Source organism: Pygocentrus nattereri, chromosome 9 (assembly GCF_015220715.1).
Source record: "Pygocentrus nattereri isolate fPygNat1 chromosome 9, fPygNat1.pri, whole genome shotgun sequence".
Taxonomy (NCBI): Eukaryota; Metazoa; Chordata; class Actinopteri; order Characiformes; family Serrasalmidae; genus Pygocentrus; species Pygocentrus nattereri.
Genome location: NC_051219.1, coordinates 33,017,127 through 33,038,929, shown reverse-complemented (window position 1 = coordinate 33,038,929; position 21,803 = coordinate 33,017,127). Strand labels below are relative to the sequence as shown.

Sequence of the window (21,803 nt, the reverse complement as noted above, 5' to 3'; positions counted from 1 at the left end):
TTCCCCATTCCACCTTAAATGTTACAACAGTTACAGCGTCAGGCTTGATTGAGAAGCTCACATCAGAGAGATGTTTTACAAGAAACTATACTACTTTTACAGAAACATTTCCTGCTGGAGATGTGAGAAAAGCAGATATAGCTGAGCTAAAGCTTAAAGCAGAGCAAAGTAAGTCTGAGTTTTTGTTTATATTATGTTTTTAGCCTAACGTTATACTAGTACATCCACACATCCTGAGACATATTTACAGCCAGATGGTAAAATGGACATAACATGTTGGGGTTAAGAGGTAGATTTTTGTTGAAATTACAAAACAGCTATTCTTAACATTTGGGTTGCCATCCTAGACTAACATTGTTTCACAAAATTGGTCCCACCAGTTCAGCCTTAAATTCAGCTCCTGAAGCCCTAACCAATGTGAAAGCTCACCTGACTGTATCTACGCAGATAAAACAGATAAAAAAATCTGTTAGGCATTGCAGGAATTCAACCCTATTGTTTCTAACCAGGAACATCACTACAGTACTTTCAGGGTTTAAATACAGCAGACATGGTGAGTATATTGAATAAAAATAACCTAAAAAATAGAAACATGTATTTTTTATTTCACAGAGAGTATTAGGCCATCTCTGAAGGCCTAAAGATCTGCCCTGGTTTAACATATTTCTATTATATCGCTGCTGTCAGCGACCTTTTATCTCCATTTTTGTCATTTATCAATTTAAAAATGCCTGTTGCTCTTTACATTGTGTGTAAATGTAAAGATAAATGGACCAAAGAAATGGCCCAAAACTTACATTAAAAGTAACAGAGATTTTTTCTCCTTCTCCTACAAAGTTACCATTTTAGAGGTACAAGGTTTTCTTCCAACAACAGCGATATATTTTATTCCATATATAATAACAAAAATGAATTGATGTGACATTCATAGAAGTGATTTGAAACTTTTGAATGGTAGGTGTAACTGCATATGTAGACTGGAGTGTAGGCTTCTGAACAGTGGGTATTTGTAGTAGGGTCTTGAACAGGTGTGAGTAAAGACAGCATGGTGTAGGGTCTATGTTTGGGGGGAATGGGATGGAAGCAGGGTGAGGCAGGGGGTCCGGAGAGAGCTGGGGCAGCTGCTGGAGGGCGTGTAGCCTGTCACAAACTCCGCCTCTGGGGCCTTTACAGGTACGGAGCTGCAGGTAGACCTGCGGCCCACAGAGAGAGAGAGCTGAGCCCTGCAAAAGAGAGAAGGGGCGCACAACTTCTGAGGGGTGGGATGGGGTCCGTGTGATGGGACAGGGGGCGGGGAGCCACAGATGGTGCGACTTCCCTTCACCGGAGAGAGTGTGTGCATGTGTGTGTGTGTGTGTGTAACTCAAAACTTCACACTTCAACATGAAGCAGCTCACCAGCTCATAGCGAGAACGTCTTGTGTTTAATTTAGATACCTTTGAGAAATGAAAAAAAAAAGGTAGAGAAAAAAATCCCACACCAGGCAGAGTTGTGAGTGCAGATCATAACGTGTCATTGCTAATTTTACGCGTTTGCTCAGAAACAGCGTGTGAACAGGACATTTGTGTAAAATATGAAGAGGATGTGGTCAGGGCTCAGCGTTAGAAAGGAGTGAACAATGTTTACTGCGGCTATTTTCTGGCAGTTTCTTTTTTTTCTCTCTCTTTTTTTCTGAGTTGACAGTCATTGCACAAGCAAACATGGTTTAGTTTGAGCCTATCTCTGCAGGACTCTGCGGTGACAAGTAACTTGCTAATTCATCCAGGTGTCATAGTTTTCTTGTTGAATGTTTGCTGCTTTATCAAGGTTTCACACCAGCTTACCCTTGAGTGTTTCTCCAGATCCTGGAATCTAAAGGGTTCGCTAATTAGACATACAGTACAAATGATCTTTCACAAGCTTGGTAACTTAGCAGGAGTAATTACACGCTAGAACATTATTCTTGGATAATTTCCAGAAAAATACTGCTTTGAGATCAGACGCCTCCCCCTCAGAATCCCCCCTCCCATACCCTTCACCCGCTCTCTCTCTAAGATTATCAGTGAGTTTGTCATGGAGACTGCAAGGCTGATAAAGGATTTAATGACTTCCCTCTCGCATGGTCATTATTTAACTGTCCTTTTTTAACTTCAGGCAATTCATTCTCAGAGGCAGCCCAAAGGAGAGGGAGTGTGCTGGCTATGGTTTGATGTGTGCTGGCTTCCTGTAGTAGAAACTGATCAGAGAGCATGCTGGGAGTTGGGTTTCTTGAAAGGATAGCTAGCTAGTTTGTTTTAGGGATGGCTGGGCGGGGAGGACTGAGCTCTGTTAATCATTAGCCAGATGGGGATTTTGCTGCAGTAGCCAGACAGTGGACTCTACCAATGAACCTCTGGTGGTGTTAGGATGTGGCACACCTCTAGCAGTTGCACTGAATGAGTCATGTTTTGTCTTTTCCCCGTTTTGTGCCTGTGACGTGATCATATCATTAACGTCATAAAAAATTACACACTCGTAATTACGGTTTATTTTTTCTGCCATTTAAAAACATGCCCTTTGTATCAAGTGAACAATTCATCATGAATAGAAAAGGAAAATTTGAAAGTGATAATACACTTACATACAAACATGAGTGCTGACATCTGGGGTTTGCAGTAGCGGTGTATTGCATCTGTCATATCAAAACCTCATCATGAATGGACCAATAAATATGGTCCAAAATTACTTTAAATTAAAGAGAAATTCCCCTGATTGATTTGTGTATAATTAAATAGTTAACATGTAAGGTCATTCAGAGTGGTTTGATGTGAAATACTCCATTGTGCTCCATTCAGGAACTTGTCAAGTCAGAATTGTTTACCGCAGTAGTGATAGGAAACAAACGTCTTAATGTCAGTTACTGTATGTAATGGATATGAATATGTGCCTGACTCCTGAGACATTATTTTAAGATAGTTCTGTGTACATGCAGGATGTTGTAAGGAAAAATAGAAAAAGAAAAGTCCCCTCAAACACAACTTTGCCACCATTTCACCATTATCAACATTATATATAAAAAGTTAGAACACACATGCAGCTTCATTGATTATTTTTGATAGTAACAGTGTTTGTATTTTATAGACACCTGGTTCCTGTCATCACCTTTATAAAGACATCAGTCAGTTTCTTTACAATTAACTATTTCATATCAAACCACTTTGAATGACTTTCTTTGCATCTCAAACATCGAAATGCCAAAATGTTTAAATAGTGGTGGAATTTTCCAAAATGTTTAAATTGTGCTGTGAATTTTGCTTTGTTACCATACATTACATGTACAAATTTACATACTTTTTTCCTTCTCCTGTGAACAAGGTTTATGAGGTCTGGTTGCAACAGTGACAATATGTATGTGTATGCATGTTCATCACCCATGGCAGTTTGTTGCAGGGGTTTCTTCTTCGTATGTGATTGTCTCAACCTTCACAGTGCTGAGGGCCAAGGGCAGACAGTGGTGATGCGTCCTTGCCTGTCACTATTCCTCAGCAGGCCAGGCTTAGTGAACAGCGAACCCCTGGTGAAACCAATCACTGCTGATGCACTCAGCAGTGCTACTGAGGTTACAGCACGGCCTATGCTGTTATTCTTCCTTCTTTTTTTAATAAAATACCACTTACTGGCTACCAAAGGCCCTGCTTTCTCTGTATAGCCTGAGGACAAATTAATATTTCAACCACTTGGGGATTGGGGAAAAAGCCAGGGCGTTCATTCTTGTCAGCGTTTTTTACCCCCTTCTGTATCATTTCTGCTTTTTTTAAAAAACTCCTCCTTATGCCCCCTGTCTTGGCTCAGCACATTTGCCGCATACCTACGATGAAAATCCGATTGAGAGGTCGTGCTATTTGAACTGATCTGATTGGCTGTCACCTCCAATCTGACGGTCAGAGCAGATGTTCCTTTCGGGCATGCTCGGTGGCTCCGAGTGCTGTCCGTTGTCAGGCCAACAAGGACAAGTGGCAATGAGAGGGAGGAGGGGGAGTGTCCGTCTGAACCTGCCACTTTCCCTCAGTATTAGCGTGTGCCGTAATGACCTGTTAAGAGGCAGGCCCTCAAATGGATTGTGACAAGGGCCACTGAAAAAGGAGTCTTTTTCCCTCATTCCTCCCACCTCTCAATCACCATTTAAATGCCTTGACGGCTTGACATAATTCTGCAATAATTATCACTCCCAGTCCTCTCCTCAGTCCGGACATAAGTCAGATTGGATCTCATCACAGGGTAATAATGCTGACCAACAATAACTCTGTTGTCTGTCTCTCTCTCTCTCTCTCTCTCTACCTCTCTCTCCACAGGAAATGGGCAGCAGGCTCAGGCTGGCCGGTTTAATCCGGTCCAAGTGAAGCAGGAGCCAATGGACGGCACCTCAGGGGCCTCCCAGGAGTCCATGCAAGAGCACAGCCTCGACCTGAGCAAGAAAGATCCTAGGTATAGCTGTAAGATAGCGTCCCCGCAATCTCCCCAATCCACATACCCTCCTCCCACCACCACTTGTCACCAGGCACCCGCCTAGGCCGGTGTGCTGTGATTTATCTCAGGAATAATACCGTATTGTGTTAATTAGTGTGAGTGCTCTTGTTAAAATCGCCTCACAAGGTGGGTCTGCAAAGTGGTCAAGGAGGAGATTTACACACTGTCCCTCTCTCTGTCACAAATGCCCCTTTGAGGAAATCTATCAAAACTGTAAAGATTTCCTCATAATTTTTTTTGCATTTTATTATGCACACATCAGATTTGAAACATGACAGGTTGTTCTTTAAATTTAATCATTTGATTAAAAAGTCAGCAGAGGTTTATGTAACCCCAGATATTTACCACCTCACACTCGGTTTGCTTTGTGAAGTTATATCTTATTTATATAGCGTTTTTTTCAGTCTCTTCATTGCATATTCACAGAGTCTGAAATAAATAATAATATTTACTCTTCCCATGCAAATCTTGGCTAAACATTGTTCATTTTGCTCGTTCCAGTAATGAATCAAACGGACACCCTGCACCAGCAAATACATCTCTTTTATCCTCACTTATGAATAAGGTAAGATCCATCCATCAAGCGCTTTTCATCTCAAGACAAATTAGCAACACGCAGAGGGGGCTGTTTGTTTTTTAATGTTTCACCGCTAATAAGATGAGTTTGTATCATTTAAATTTTCCAGCCATTTTTCATACAGTGTAATTCCAGCCTACCGCTCACAAATTAATATAATGAAGCAAGAGCTGGGTGCCATGCCAGATATATAGAGATGTTTGTTTTTTGATGAGCTGTTTTGAACTCTGCGCACATTTTTTTTCCTCCTCCTCCTTTCTGCTTTTTCTCTTCCATCCGCTCTATCTTTATTTATGGAGTTTGTAAATTATTTGATTAAAAAGTCAGCGGGGAGAAAAAAAGAGCGACTGTCACCCTCATTTTTTAAAAAGAGCAAACGTTACAGGGCGAATATTTAAATGTTGTGTGTTTTTGTGGAGATTAAAATGGACATTGTTTTAATCATACATCTTTTTCTGACTAATACAAATGCTGTAGAGTGTGAGTTCCATTACCTTGATGATTTAAAGAGGGATCAGACTGTGTTTTTCCTTGGGGCTCAGCACTGCTCAGCTCTCTCTCTCTCTCTCTCTCTCTCTCTCTCTCTCTCACGCTCTCTCACGCTCTCTCTCGCTCTCTCTCGCTCTCTCTCTCTCTGGCTGAATGTAACTGTGCCCTGGGCTTATAGCTATAGCACATTCATGGGGTTTGGCACAGAGCAGCCTGTGAGCTCTGGTGGGGGACTGATTTTGTTTAAATGTCCTAAAGCTCTCCACCCTAGCCACTCACGGGTGTCTTTAGGGCTCCTGTTCCAACCCAGCGCGTCACATAAAGCACACCCAGGCTCACACAAAGGACACTTGGCATGCGTATGTTGGCCTGTGTTCAAGTGGGGGCTGATTGTATTTGTAAACTCTGTAGCTGCGCTCGCCTGCATGCGTGTGCATATGTGCGCCTGTGTATGACGGCTTGTTCACTGTGTGCACAGATGACGCAGGTGAACCCGGGCTTCTTCAGTGCTCTGACCATGAAGTCAGAGCTGGAAGGGGGCCAAGCACCGGAGAATTCCGAGACAGTCCAGTATCTCAGCAGGCTGATGAAGAGGCCCGCTCCAGAAAAGCCAGCCGAGCTGTGGAAGACGTACCTGCGCAGGTATGTTAAGAACAGTGATGCACTAAATTTACTCGTTTCAAGGGCATAAACCCTTAAGGGGTTCTTCAAGGGTTCTGGATTAAATATATATAAAACATATAAATATTGAAGCATGGTATCTCAAAGAAACATTTGGGTGCTGAAATAGTTCTTTGCATAGTTAAATAAATGTATTATAGCATCAAAAAGAGTCCTGCTATTGTTACACCCTAAGAACATACCCCTTTTCAAATTAATATAAAATAATAATAATAATATACAAAAAATCTATTACATCAACCCAGTTTCATCTTTCAGTTGACCTTCTAGAACCAGAACTGAGTAGAGTTCATCTTTTGCCAGAAGGATTTCTCCCTTTTTCCCACAGTGTACTGTTGAAGGCCTGTTGTGTTACAGCCCATTATTCTTCTCTGCCTTCATGATTTCTGTTTCTAGTTAGGGCAGCTCCTGCACTTTGTCATTGTCACCTTTTTAATGTCATCTTTAGCTCGTCACTACCATGTACAGTGTTTGTACCTGGTTAGGTATGTGGAAATAAAACACTTGGCCAAGACAAATGATATTTTACATTTTGTTCCAAAGCCCAGATGAAATATCACAGCAGCTTCTAGTCCAAACATAGCATTATTATTGCATTGGTTTCTAATTGCTTGATTAAATTCAACCTGTCAGTTAATCAATCAATTTCTTAATTACCTATACATTTAATAGTGAAAGCCCTACATTACACACATTTTCTTAAATGAGACTCAATAATAATGCTAATTTAAAATGTTTATTTGTAATTAAAACAGTAGACAGTCACTTTTTTCATCAAGTTTCATCCACCAACTGAGCTGTAAGTGATATTAAGAGTTTACAGTTGCCTGCTTCTTTTGAGTGAAGTGATCTGGACAGGCTTTAATGCTTCAACAGATCAGTAAAATATGTTGGAGCTAGGCCATTAAGAGCTTTCAGTGTCATAAGCAAGATTTTGTACTTGCAAAGCAAGCTGAATGAAAATTTTACAATATATTTTTTTTTACAATAAACATTTTTACAATAATTAATTTACTAGTGCTGTGTATTGTAGCTCACTTTTATCTTTCTATCTCACTCATATGTCATGTGTTCCCTTTCACACCTTGTGTAGATATGATACTGATGAAGTGTGCGACGGCCAGTGTGACTTCCTGCACAAGGTGCATTTTCATTGCCTTGTGGAGGACTGTGGTGCTCTCTTCAGCACTGTGGATGGAGCAATCAAACATGCCAAGTGAGATCACATTTATTCTCATGAACACTAAAACGTGCAATAGACTCCGTAGTTCTCACTGTGCTGAACGAGTTTGCATATTTGCGTTCACACTCTCTCATTTACACCATTATTGTAAGGTAATTTTAATGACGTGCTATGTTTAGCAGTTATATCGTGGCCTTGTGTGTGGATCTAATTGGGTGTAATGATGTCTCTCTGTCTCCCATTAGCTTCCACTTCAGAGCCAACTTAAAGGTTAAACCAGAGCCCTCTTTCAATGAGGGCAAGGACTCCAATGAGGGCGCCCCCAATCAGCTCACTGCCCCCATCTCAATGGCCAGCTCTCCCCCCATGGAGGTGCCCAGTGTGGCTGCGTCCGGGGGCTACGGCTCATCCCCCTCCCTGCTGGCCTGGAAGCAGCTGACTGGTTCCATCCCACAGCTTCCTGCCACCATGCCCAACATGCCTGCCACTTCCCCACTAGCCACCACCTCACTGGAGAATGCCAAACCTCAGGTCAAACCTGGCTTCCTGCAGTTTCAGGACAAGTGAGTACAGCTGAGATGAAAACACTTCTTTTATGAAAATAAAGTGTGATGAGCATTACATTGAATATACAGCATACTTTTCTTTTTACTTTTGTCTTCTTATCGGAAATGTAGTCAGTCAGCCAAAACATGTTTATTTTCTGAAGTTTGCACTGGAACTATGAGATATTAATATTGCTAATATTTCTAACAAGTAATGGAAGCTTATACCCCACTATATATTACTCACTTGACTCAAATAGACTTGTCTCAAACAGACTTACTGTTATCTATAAAAATTGCTGGAACATAAGTTTCCATTACTTGTCATGTAGCTCCAGTGCAAAACTTTAGATAAAAAAGACACAAAACCCTGTTTAGTGACACAATCTGAAAGATTCCATACATACATACACACATACATACATGCCACAGCTGCGCTGTGTTAAAGAGCGCCGTGTGAGATCTTTCTTACCTACTGCTATAAGGCTCTACAATTCTCACTGCAGAGAAGGACCTCCTGCTATCTGAACTGTGCTGAACCACATCACTGTATCTCCTCTTTGATTAATACACACTGTGCAATATATCACAACTATTACTGTAATGACACTTTTCACTATGCCGTTTACTTTACACTACAATATTGATGCAACTCAAAGTTAGTCATGTCTTTAATATGTGCTGTTAGACTACCTCATACCACTCATTGCCTGCTGTCTGTCAGCGACTGTCTCATATGCCATGTGAATATGTAAATAGATATATTTTTATACTTTTATTTCTCTTGTACTTTAACTTATGTCTAGATATATTTCTATTTTGTATTTTTTGCATAGTTTATTTAAGTTTATGTGTAATTATATGTCTGACTAGTGAAACACATTTCCCTCCGGGATCAATTAAGTTCTACCTAGCTATCTGTCTATGTACGTTGGGGCAAAAAAGTATTTAGTCAGCCACTGATTGTGCAAGTTCTCCTACTTAGAAAGATGAGAGAGGTCTGTAATTTTCATCATAGGTACACTTCAACTATGAGAGACAATATGAGAAAAAAAAAAAAAAAACAGGAAATCAACATTGTAGGATTTTTAAAGAATTTATTTGTAAATTATGGTGGAAAATACGTATTTGGTCAATAACAAAAGTTCAACTCAGTATTCTGTAACATAACCTTTGTTGGCAATGACAGAGGTCAAACATTTCCTGCAAGTCTTCACCAGGTTTGCACACACTGTAGCTGGTATTTTGGCCCATTCCTCCTGCAGATCTCCTCTAGAACAGCGATGTTTTGGGGCTGTCGCTGGGCAACACGGACTTTCAATTCCCTCCAAAAATTTCTATGGGGTTGAGGTCTGGAGACTGGCTAGGCCACTCCAGAACCTTGAAATGCTTTTTACGGAGCCACTCCTTCGTTGCCCGAACGGTGTGTTTGGGATCATTATCATGCTGGAAGACCCAGCCACATTCCATCTTCAATGCTCTCACTGATGGAAGAAGATTTTGGCTTAAAATCTCACAATACATGGCCCCATTCATTCTTCCCTTAACACGGATCAGTCGTCCTGTCCCCTTTGCAGAAAAACAGCCCCAAAGCATGATCTTTCCACCTCCATGCTTTACAGTAGGTATGGTGTTCTTGGGATGCAACTCAGCATTCTTCTTCCTCCAAAAACGACGAGTTAAGTTTTTACCAAAAAGTTCTTTTTTGATTTCATCTGACCACATGATATTCTGCCAATTCTGTCAGACAGGTCTGTGAGAGCCAGAAATCTTGCTTGTTTGTGGGTGACCAAATAATTATTTTCCACCATAATTTACAAATAAATTCTACAATGTGATTTCCTGGATTTTTTTTCTCATATTGTCTCTCTTAGTTGAAGTGTACCTATGATGAAAATTACAGACCTCTCTCATCTTTCTAAGTAGGAGAACTTGCACAATCAGTGACTAAATACTTTTTTGCCCCACTGTATCTACACACACACACACACACACACACACACACACACATATATATATATATATATATATACATATATATATATTCTATTATTGCTTTTATATATATATGTATATATATATATATTCTATTGTTGCTTTTATATATATATATACATATATATATATATATATATATAAATGCAATAATAGAAGCATTGAAAGTAGAATTAATAATGAGAATAGTATCTCATTATCTGGACAGACCTTTGTCTCTTTTCATTTCACTTTTTACAATGATAAAATTCCAACAACTATATACATTTTGACAGGGTACAGCCCGGAGGGGAGGTGTGAAAATATTAAAGATCAGCTGCATTTTATTCAGACTATTGATTTAAATTTGATATCTCATTTGTTTTGTCTCATTTTTTCTCACCCAGTGACCCTTGTCTGGCCACTGACTGCAAATACTCCAATAAATTCCACTTCCACTGTCTGTTTGGCAACTGCAAGTATGTGTGCAAGACCTCTGGGAAGGCTGAGTCACATTGCTTGGACCACATCAACCCCAACAATAGCCTGGTGAATGTGCGAGACCAGTTTTCTTACTACTCCCTGCAGTGTCTCTGTCCCAACCAGGTGAGCTCTCGGCTCAGGCCTAGTAGTGCTGCAGCAGCACCAAAGCTTTAAAACTGCAGATGTGTTTGCACTCAGATATCAAAGAAAATACATACATGAAGGCAGGAAAATAGAAAACAGCTGCAATTGTATGATTAAAACAAGATATTTATGGGATCTGGTTAACTCATGGTTTAAGAATTAAGATGAAAAATACTTAAATACTCCAAAGAGGGGAGGAGAAGAAAGTCTAGGCTTTTCATCAAAAATGTCATCATTAATAGAACAAAGCGCTCCTCTTCTTTCCCATGCCCTTATTTGGAGCCAAACCTGTTTAAATGCATTCATTTATGCGCCCCGTCCCCTCTCTCCTAAACCCCCTCCTTCTCTCCTGAGCAGAGTAGATCCTGTTTGTCGGCTCCTGAGGGAGATGCCTCTCGGCAAACAGATGGTGGTTTGGAAGCAGGTTACAATGCAGGAGGGGAATGTTCTTACCTAAATAAGTCAATGACAGGCTGTATAAAGCGTAGGATTCTCCAAATGATCTAAATGAGGAGCTTGTGGTGGGGTCAGTGACTGGCCCTGGAGCCTAAAATTTCTAACAGTGCTGGTCAGTTAGACGGCCCTTGTAATGTGGCCTGAAATAGAGGAAAGAGAAGGACTTAATGAGGGGGTATAACCTACTTACTGTTCTCTTTTAGAAGGGTGCAGTGATGGCTTATCAGAACAATTGTCATTAATTTTTGGCTCAAAAGATGGTCAGTAAAGTAATGCTTGCAAATGAATGCAGCGTCAAATAATTGGCTACGCTAAAGAAGATCTCCTTTCTGATGTCTTACAAGTAGTGTATTTAGAGAGCTATTAAAATACACCCCAGAGTAGTAGCACATTATTGTCCATGTTGGTCACAGTAAAATGGATCAGCATGTGGTATTGCAGCTATAGCGTGTTGTATCACTATGTTAAAGAAGCACCATGCTGCCTTTATTGTTGTATGTACTATGATAGTTCCTGAGTAGGCATGCACACAAATGTAGATGCAGATCATTATGGAAACTTAAACGCTTATCAATGATTTATTTTATCAGACTAAAAATTAAGGCCCACAGAAGTATAAAGTGTATTCCTGTTTATTTATATGCTTACTCAAAATTGTATGAAAATCTAAAAATTTTCATGTTTGTCAATATGTGTTTGGTTAATTAAACAAAATGTGACAATATGTTATGTCTCCTTCTTGTCACTTCTCCTTTCAGCACTGTGAGTTTAGAATGAGGGGCCATTACCACTGTCTGAGACCCGGCTGCTTCTTCGTCACCAACATCACCACCAAGCTGCCCTGGCACATTAAAAAGCATGAGAAAGCAGAGAGACGTGCAGCCAATGGCTTCAAATACTTCACCAAGAGAGAAGAGTGTGGCCGTCTCGGTAAGTGTAAAACCTGGAAATCGGATATATTGGATAATACGGAGACATCGTCATTTGCTGCTTTTACCATTGGTCATTATATTCCCTTACGTATTCGGGAGTAAAAATGAAGCATAAGATCACAACTGAGGCCTCCTACACACCTCATTATTTCAGTCATTGTCTTCTCATTAAAGATCAATATTTCCAGACACCCTCTCTTTATCTGAGCCCCCACTCCATTGCAGCGGTGCAGTCACAGATAGCAGCGGAGCAGGATGGAGGAGAGAAGGTGTGAAATCAGATCAGTGATGATGTAATAGTAATTCCGCATCAATACAGTCGCCTGCTGTGAACACACTGTTTCCACACACTCCAGCAGGCAGAGGAAAAGTGCTGTTCCCTCCACTGACACGCTAATTGTCACACCATCACAGCGCAATGCACATGGCACGAAAGCAGCGTGCCTCACACCTATTCACTGAATTCTGCAGAGCTTTCCCAGTAACTGTTACCCCATTAGTATCAGCTCACTGATGTAGTCTTCTGTGGACGTCTTGTAGTAACTAACACTATACGGTCACAGTACCACAGAAGAAGTCCCCTGGCTAAACCCTATATGTATTTCACAACTTTCGGCCTGTGTTAATAATTTGGGTGCTGAAAATTGTAAAGCTGGGAATATTTCATCTAAATTAAGATCAGCCCAAGAAAAATGTTGTCTGCCTTATTGTCATACATTAATACTTCAGTATTTATAGTAAGCAATCAAACAGAGGCTGTTTTCTTGGGTATATTTAACCTGTCAGGAATGAGCAATTACACATGTTTGTTAATTACTGTGCCTGTCTAGCTCGGTCTGTTTGTGTTGCTCTTTTTCAAGCCTCGATCATCATCACACAGGCAAATTGAAAGTTTTTTTCTCCCCCTCTCCACCCCTCCTCTGCAGAGAAGAAAAAGAGAAACTTTGCGGTAGAGAGGAAACTAAGCCAAAAGTGACACCAAACTCCCCTGGTTTTTAGCATCTCAATTCCCCACTGCATCATTGTTTTGCAGGTTAAAAAAAAGGAGCGCATTACAAAAGCAAGTGGCAGAGACATAAAAAATTGATGGTTCAGCTGGACTGGGAGAGTTGTATCCATGGCAGCAGCATTAAACACAGCGCTGGTGATGATGTTACTAGGACGCAGTGGCACAAAGAACCTTGATATTTTAGCATGTCATTCTTATTTGCTCAACTCCCTCTGTTTAAAGTATATCGCCTATGTGTACAAAAGCAATCTGATGACAAGCGGCTTGTTGTGCTGCACCGTGGATGCCATGGTAACGGACAAGTCGGCACCTGCCCTGCATGTTACTCATTCAATTATTTTTTGTGTGCGTTATTCACTATAAATTAATACTAGCTTCCTACATTATTTGATTAGCCCACAAAAACAGTCATTTAATTTGAAAACATATAGCAATTAAAATCTGTAGGGCCTCCATATAAAGAAGGGCAGAAAAAAGTGAGAACTGAATAGATACAATAACAACAGATAGGTTGTGAAAAATGAATTTAATATGGAAATAATTGTGTGTTTACTTTGGTTTGCAGGGTTGTGCATTATTGCCTCTCCAAATGCAGAATGTATTTATGTAAATTCCAAATTGAATAAAAGATGTCATTGTAATAAAGAGCACCACAGGTCTAATCTTCAAAAGCTCCACTTTCTCAGTGTGACACTCTGGAGAAAGTAATAAAGACTGGACTCATCTGCTGTGGCTTTCCAAATGCTCATCATCACCTTATTGTGAATCAGTGCTAGATGTGGTGTCTGAAGCAGGAGTTTGGCCGTTGATGGGTTTCGCTAATAGAAAGTAATGCTTTCCTCCCTGCTGTGCAGGCTGCAAGTACAACCAGGTGAACAGCCACTTCCACTGCATCCGCGAGGGCTGCATGTTCTCCTTCCTGCTCAAGCACCAGATGACCTCCCACGCCCGCAAACACATGAGAAGGATGCTGGGGAAGAACTTTGACCGGGTTCCATCTCAGGTGTGCAAATTTACTGATAAACGTCCAGCTTGAAAACAGTCTTCACTGACATTTTTGGAGACGTTCTTACCCTTTTTCATTGTGTTTGGAAAAGTGCTATGAAGGCCTTGTAACATACTCATAATAATAGCTTTGCTGAAGTACAAAGAGGAAGTAAACACTAGGCTGATTGAGGCATTTGATAAGTTGCAGTTGCTTATCATGCACAGAAAACTGCTTTGCAACAAAGCCTTTGTTGAGTCTGACCCAAAAAGCTGCCACAGCTACTGGTCAAAGTATTTGTTTTTCACTGTTTGTTGCACTGTTCTCTGTGAGTGAATGCTGGGTTTGCTTTGTTGTAGGTGGTCCCTCATGGCCACCAGTCAGAAGAGATGCAGCATATGGCCAGCCTGGCTTCGTCTGGCACTATAGCCAGCCACCCAAGCCTGACCACCAGCTTCTCCAACATGATGGAGGAGAATGATGACTACATGGATTACACGGGTGGAGGAAGCCCACTAGGCCTTTCCTCAGAGTCCTCTAACCAGGACCGCAGCTGCACCAGTACTCCAGTGGGCAACGACAGCTCCCCTGCAGGTGAGGAGGTTCCTCCATCTCCATCGTCATCATCATCAATCTTTAGATTTAGTTTAACATTAAAGAATATTAAAGTTTATCATTAGCTTAAGGCTGGCTTTTACTGATCAGTGGTGTAACATTACATTGTAGGGGTGCATGATATAACAGTGGCTGATGTATTTTTTGCAAATAATTGGGAAAAGTGATAAATTATCAATATTATACAGGCAATGTTGGAAATACAGTTGATCATTAGAACTGATAACTTGCCCTGTTGGAATTTCTTCATGTACTGGCATATATATATTTAGAAATGTGATACCCCATTCATGCAGGCATCCACTGTTGTACTTAGTCCTAATGTTACATTTAGTCACTCTTCGAAGTTGCTGTACTAAATATATACAGTCGTATGCAAAAGTTTAGGTGCTCCTATTCAGATGACTTTTTGTTGATTGGTAAAATTAATCAAGTGAATGATTACGTCATTGAAGTTCACGTCATCTACAGAGAACACACTTCAGCACATGCAATGCACAGCTGCACTCCTTCTGTTGAATTTAAAATATTTGGGGGAAAAAAACATAAAATGTGGCCTCAACAGATGAACAGAAATGCACTGTTTATCTGCACTAACACTTTCAAGAGAAATGTCATATTTCAGTTAGTACCCTGTAGAGTATGTGTTAGCTTTTTTTACATATGCAGATCATACATGGATTGTAGAATGTGCAAAGAAAATGGAAATTTCCCATTACTGGGCCAGGAATTCCATATCAGTTCATCTCTATTACAGACCACTATCCACTGGAACAAACTTTCAAATGTGTGAATGTCAGTTAATCAGTTGTGCAGACCTATGAGTATCACTGATTGTACAAGTCTTTTGGGCCTTATGCCCCTGATGAGAAGTGGTGATAAAAAAAGAAAAAGAAAAAAATTGTCTGCACTGTATTTTTCCACTGTCTCTCGTCTTGCTTGTAGTTGTGTCTCATAAACACAACAACTTGTCCATGAAGCATCAGAGCCGGCAAATGTTTTCCACAGTAATGACACTTATCAAATTATGGAGCAGTAAATTTATTATATAGTCCTCCACACACCCTCCTCACATTAATGCCATCCCTGTGGCAACTCCATAACAGAGGCATCGCACTCTCATAATATCCACCTAAACCATTCACTTGATGTCATTCTGTGACAAGCACACAGTTTCTCTGGGCTTAAATCTGGGCTTTTTGCTATTTGAATCTGGCCTTTCCTGCATTGGAATGATTTAAATGTTTCTCACCATTTGGTTTCAAAATATTATCTTTCATTCTCATCACTGTTGCTTTTGGCTGTTTGATTTTTTTCCTTTTTTGTTGTCATTTGGCTTTTGGTATTTCATTATTTGATCTCTTCCCTTTCTACTTCCCATTCCCTGTGTGTGTGTGGATGTGTCTGTGTTTGTTTTTGTATGCACCTGTCTGTCTGTCTGTCTGTCTGTACCTCCTATTTCCCCTCCACTTCCCCTTGGCACCTTGTCTCTATAGGACCAGGCTGTCAGCTCCCTCCTCCTGCTTCCACTTCCTCTGCTGAAACTCCTCCCACTTCTCAATCTGCACCTCCTCCACCTCCTCCACCCCAGCCTCAGGCTCCGCTCCAGTCCCAGCCTCCATCTTTCCCTCCGACTCTCCTGCGGCCTCCTCTCCCCTCGCTCCCATACCTCCTCTCTCCATCCTGTGTCTCATACTCTCTGCTCAGCGCCTCTCTCGGAGCCACTCGGAGTGTTGTCATGCCAACCAACACACCAGCTTTCAGCCCCATCATTGCTACTCCGTCTCCGGTTAAAAATGACGTCCCTATAGTGCAGGATGCTGCAGGTACCTATCCCACCTCCGACAGAACTCTGCAGCTTTAGAGTAGACTGGCTTAGGCGTACATAGATTAGCATCATTAGTCTAAAAAGCAGTAATTTGCTGGAAAAGAATTGGCAAAAAGTGCTTTTTAAAACTTTTTAACCTTATCTTTTTTTAACAGACAATAAATGATTTAGGTCGATCTGTTTGTTATGCTTTCTATTAATTTACCATCACTGTCATAAGAAAACCTCATGTCCCTGAAAAAAAGTTTTATGAAGTTTCATTTTGGACCATTTTTGACTATTTATATTGCTTAGTTCATCATTAAATGTTCACACAAATTGAATAGTAATGGTATATTTTCAAGTTGTGTATTTTATTAGTGGGCAATGGTGAAACTCACATCTTAATTGTCCCAGGGTTTTATGGAAGCCCTACTCCTCTGGACAGGGATCATCCCATTAAGTGTGACCTCAGGCTGCTCACTAAAGCATGCCACCTGCACAAAAAAAACAAAGAGAGGAATGTGTAGACTCCTTGTCTTCACACCTCCACTACGTAGAGAATGTCATACCCTATTATCGTAATAAAATCACTGCTGCGAGTAAACCTCATATCTCTGAAACAGTAACTGAACAGAAGAAGGAAAAACATTCTTAACCTGTGAAAATCTGTAAGAAGTAACTTGTCAGATTTTTTTAACACAATTTAAATAGTGGTCAGCAATTTTAAATGCTGTAGTTGATTGGCTTGCAAGGTTTTCTTATGACACCAATAAAATAATGTTACAGCATAGTTTGGAACCACATTAGCTAAAAAAATATGAATATGTGCTTTTAGTCGTGACCAGAGCCAACGCCTCTTTGTCTTCGTTCCACCTCAGCAGTGGTTTTATTCATAGCCAGAAATAGTAGCTTCATAGCTCCCTCAGTACAGCAGGCCTCATGAGTCACTTCTATCTCTTCTTCACTTCTTTAGGGAACACCATCTCCATCCCCACGGCGACTGGCGCCAAGAAGCGCTTCTGGATCATCGAGGACATGTCACCTTTTGGCAAGCGTCGCAAGACGGCCTCGTCTCGCAAGATGCTGGATGAGGGCATGATGCTGGAGGGCTTCCGCCGCTATGACCTGTATGAGGATTGCAAGGACACAGCATGCCAGTTCTCACTGAAGGTCACCCACTACCACTGCACGCGTGAGAACTGCGGCTACAAGTTCTGTGGCCGCACGCACATGTACAAGCACGCACAGCACCACGACCGCGTGGACAACCTGGTGCTGGATGACTTCAAGCGCTTCAAGTCATCGCTTAGCTGTGGCTTTGCCGACTGCCAGTTTTCTGGCAACAGCACACACTTCCACTGCCTACGTTGCGGCTTCCGCTGCACGGACAGCACCAAGGTGACGGCACACCGTAAACACCATGGGAAACAGGACGTGATCAGTGCCGCCGGCTTCTGCCAGTTCAGCTCCAGTGCTGACTGCGAGGTGGCTGATTGCAAGTACAAACTGAAGTGCTCCCACTTCCACTGCACCTACCCTGAGTGCAAGCATACGGTGGTTGGAATGTCCCAGATGGACTCGCACAAACGCAAGCATGAAAAGCAAGAAAGAGGTGAGCCTCCCTCCGTCTCGCCCAACCAAGAAGGCCACCACCAGATGGGACTTGTCCCACCTCCTTCGTCCTTGAATCTGCCCCCGACCTCTCCCGGGGTGGCCCAGGGGCTACCCCACAACAGTGGGGCAGCCATTTACCTTCCTCCAGGCATGGGTGAATACCCTGAGCATCATCGCCCAATGGTCAACCTGGACAGCTCCTTGAACCTGGGCACAGATACCAGCAGCTCGCTCTTCTTCCTGAAGAATGCAGCTGGCCTGGGTCTGGCCGATTCCCTGGATCTTAGCAAGAAGCTCCAGCGGGACTCCCTCACCACTGCACCTGGGGCTACACCCAATGCTCCCATCATGAGCCTGGGACACAGCCGAGATGACACCACCAGAACGTCTGGGGAGCCCGAGGATGAGCTGTCGCCCGAAGAAGAGCCCACCGCGCATGAGGAAGAGGAGGATGAAGAGGATGAAGAAGAGGAGCCAGAAGAAGATTTGAACACAGACTCGTACGACGACTCCATGCCTGAGCCGGACGGTGAAAAAGACAACAGTGAGAGTTTTGATGCTTCCATGAACCATGCTGACACTTCCCAACTGGACAAAGAGGAACCCGAGGCTGACCTGTGATTGACGCTGTATAGGAACTCCAGTAGGAAGAAACAGTCCCTGTACGCTATGAACAAATCCCGAGTTTTGAGTGGCCTCGTTTATCATGCTTAGAGACACGATGGATGACAAGAAAACAACAATTACGCAAGAAAAGTGAAGGCCCAAAATGATTTATTAAGATGTTTACACGATGACCAACATTATTAATTTAATTATGCATTAAAAAAATGAACCGATAACTAGACAGACGAGGCCGTCTTTTACACATGGGTGGCAATGTAAACATTTTCCTACACATCAGTCTTTTTTGTGTGTGCGTGCATGTTTGACTTTAATTTATTCTATTTTGTTTGTTACTTTTTGTGTGTGGAAAAAATAATGAAAAAAATCTATATATATGAATATCTATATACGGTAGTTGTGTGTGGATGTTAATATACATTTTAAAGTGCAGTCACTGAACTGCAGAACCCTTGTACCAATTGAAAGAAATGGCACGCTTTGAATACAAAGGGGAGTTTTTTTTTTAAACGAATGTGCTAAAACAACAGATTCATGACATCCTGTATTATTATTATTATTATTATTATTATTATTTTATTAGGGCAGGGGCCTGCATCAGTGCTTTGGCTTTTATGTTTTTCCGTTTAACACTTGATTCTTTTTTAATGCTTATTTTTCGATAATCACAGTTCTCACATAAATGTTCTCTCATGGTCAGTTGTGTCATAGGCTCCATTCCATATGGACAGTTCAGCTCCGTCTCTTCGGGACAAAACAGTGACCAGTGACTGCAAGCTGTAGGCCATAAAACGTCTGTCTCAGTGAACACACCACACCAAAAGCTAGCTCTCACTCGATTTTTTTTTTCCTTCTCTCTTTTGAAATGTGGACCCTTTTGGCATTGCATATTGATAGTGCACTTTTGTATAGAGTTTAGAAACTCAAGCCTCTATTTAAGACGTTTTGTTACCGTTTGCATCGTTGCATTATTATTGCTTTTTTCGTTGTTGTTGTTATTGCTGTCACTGTTGTCATTGCATTACTGTCCGATTGCAGAGGTGTGACCAGTGGATACTGGTGTTTGTCGCTGCAGAAGAAATGGACTGGGGAGGATTGTGAGTACTTGCTGGTGCTGCTGTCCAGGAGGGTTGTGGGGGGTGGGGGGGTGGGGGATTGGGAAAGGGACTCCGTGAAGGCTCCTCTGCTCTTTATGGACTAACAAACGCACTCAAGTATCCATCAGACAAGACAGAACGTGTTCTCTGAACGTAGGGAAGATCTAGTAGCTTGTAGGTAACTTTGTTCTCTTCTTTCTTTTGATTACAAATTGCATAGCATGAAAAAAAGTTGTGAGAAAATTTCACAGTTGGAGTCTTTCACGGTTGAAGCTTCATTTTTTAGAAGCCTCATATATCTGCTATAAAAGGAGAGACTTTCTCGGCTGAGGATGGACGGAAAAAAATGCAGGAGAGCATCTCGGAGGGATCGCCGTAAGAGATGCTGAAGCTATGCTCCAGAAGTGTGTGCTCGTTTGAACGATACAGACAGAAAACAATGTTTAAGGCTTTGTTTTCTCTTTCTAAAAGCTGTGGTTGAGCTCCAGTTCTGACAGTTTATTTAATATTTATGTGACCTTGCAAAGAGAAAAAAAATTAGGGTGTTTTTGCACTTTTTAGATTCATTTTTACCTTATGGAAATATAATGGCATATATCTTTTAACAGGGAAATTGCTTAACAATGTTGTTTTGTTCACTTTGCTTTGATGCACAAATAATTGTCGGTGTGACGAAGACCTGTTGTTCTGTGTTTTATTTAAAAGAAAGAAAAAAAAAAAGGACTGATTTTCTTTGCTTCTGAGATTGGATGATTTCAATATGAAACAGGCATGCCAGAGCCTGGCCTGCCTAACGAGTAACACTAATGATGACTGTAATTTAAATGAATTCTATACAGAGGAAATTACTGCAGTGCTCCGCTCCAAATTACAAAGAAAAAAAAAGAAACAATGAATTTTGTTTGCCTGGCTTCAGCTGAAAATGAGCGACTGTGTAGTGAAAAAAACTGAAGCAAGGAAATTACAATTAATTATTTCTTAAACACGGCTTTGAAAGAACTATCATAATATAGGTAATTAAATGTGTAGATGATTATCTTCAAAATATTGTTCCAGGAGGTAAAAGGTTGTATAGTATTTTCTTCTGTAAAAACTATATATATGAACAAAATGCTCTTTGATTAAAAGGTTCCTTTAAAAAGAAAACAATAAAAAGGAGAAATAAAGAATAAAAAGGTTAATTATTGAAATAAGAATAGTTTGCTCATGTGTGTTAATTTTTTTTATCATTATTATTATTATTGTAATTCTCATGGTTTCCCCTTAGAGGTAGCCAGTTAGTGGTAAAGATATTCAGATGTTCTCATTGTAGCACTGAGAAACAGTGAAGCTCCATTTCTACCATCGACTTTTGCATTAGCTGATTCATATTTTTTCAAGTTGTGCAACATACAGAAAAATACAGTGACAATGTTCATCATCCGATATCTGGGTCATTTAATATGATCTTTTTATTCAGTTTTGTTTGTCATTCTTTTTTTGTGTGAATTTATTGTTTTGTTAATTTAATTGAGTTCATTTGTTGACTTGTATTCTGCTTCCAGCCTCTCTGACAGGCTCTCTGCTCTCAAGTGCAAGCCGGACTCACTCATGTCCACTCTCTTTGTTTCCTGACGAAATAAGAAAAAGAAAACAAAATGTCAAAATGGCTCTTTGGCTGGGAAGATAGTACTGTGCACTTGAATACATTTTATGTGTGTAAAATAGCCGGATTTGTAAAAAGTAAAAAAAAAAATAAAGAAAATATAATTATTATAACAATGCAGATGTGCTAAGCGGTGTTTCAGCTTGTAACGTTGTGCTTGCTGTATTTTATGTAGAGCTGCTGGGTCACACAGCTTTCCCATCCGAACAAGGTATTACTGGACCTGGACAGCATGATTAGCATTAGCGGCTATTTGTTTCAATTGGATTCTTGTGGGGCCTTTGGCCTGGTGTAAAGACAAGAGTCGGTAAAAAATTGCATGTTTTTATGTAGTTACAAAAACTTGAAGCAGAACATGCTTTTAGTCATCTACGTCTCCCATAACAACATCTGTGAATTTAATCAGACAGATATTTCAGACATTTTAAACTGAACACTTTTTCCACCATCTTTTT

The 21,803-nt window shown here is 40.9% G+C and overlaps 1 protein-coding gene across 7 annotated transcripts in view; it reads left to right on the top strand.

Annotated features, from left to right (window-relative positions):
* Positions 1-19,732, top strand: part of casz1 (castor zinc finger 1) — a 234,454-nt gene extending 214,722 nt beyond the window's left edge. For 4 of the 7 annotated variants that reach the window (XM_017708217.2, XM_037541359.1, XM_017708201.2 and 1 more), the window contains 11 exons: positions 4,311-4,443; positions 4,987-5,050; positions 6,030-6,193; positions 7,326-7,448; positions 7,661-7,978; positions 10,342-10,540; positions 11,776-11,947; positions 13,813-13,961; positions 14,303-14,537; positions 16,055-16,384; positions 17,342-19,732. In XM_017708217.2, coding sequence (XP_017563706.1) covers positions 4,311-4,443; positions 4,987-5,050; positions 6,030-6,193; positions 7,326-7,448; positions 7,661-7,978; positions 10,342-10,540; positions 11,776-11,947; positions 13,813-13,961; positions 14,303-14,537; positions 16,055-16,384; positions 17,342-18,603 — 3,149 coding nt within the window. In that variant the 3' untranslated portion in view covers positions 18,604-19,732. Of the gene's footprint in view, positions 1-4,310; positions 4,444-4,986; positions 5,051-6,029; positions 6,194-7,325; positions 7,449-7,660; positions 7,983-10,341; positions 10,541-11,775; positions 11,948-13,812; positions 13,962-14,302; positions 14,538-16,054; positions 16,385-17,341 lie in introns of those variants that run through there. The other 3 variants (XM_017708226.2, XM_017708234.2, XM_037541360.1) reach the window with 2 other exon arrangements.
* Positions 19,733-21,803: the final 2,071 nt, after the last annotated feature.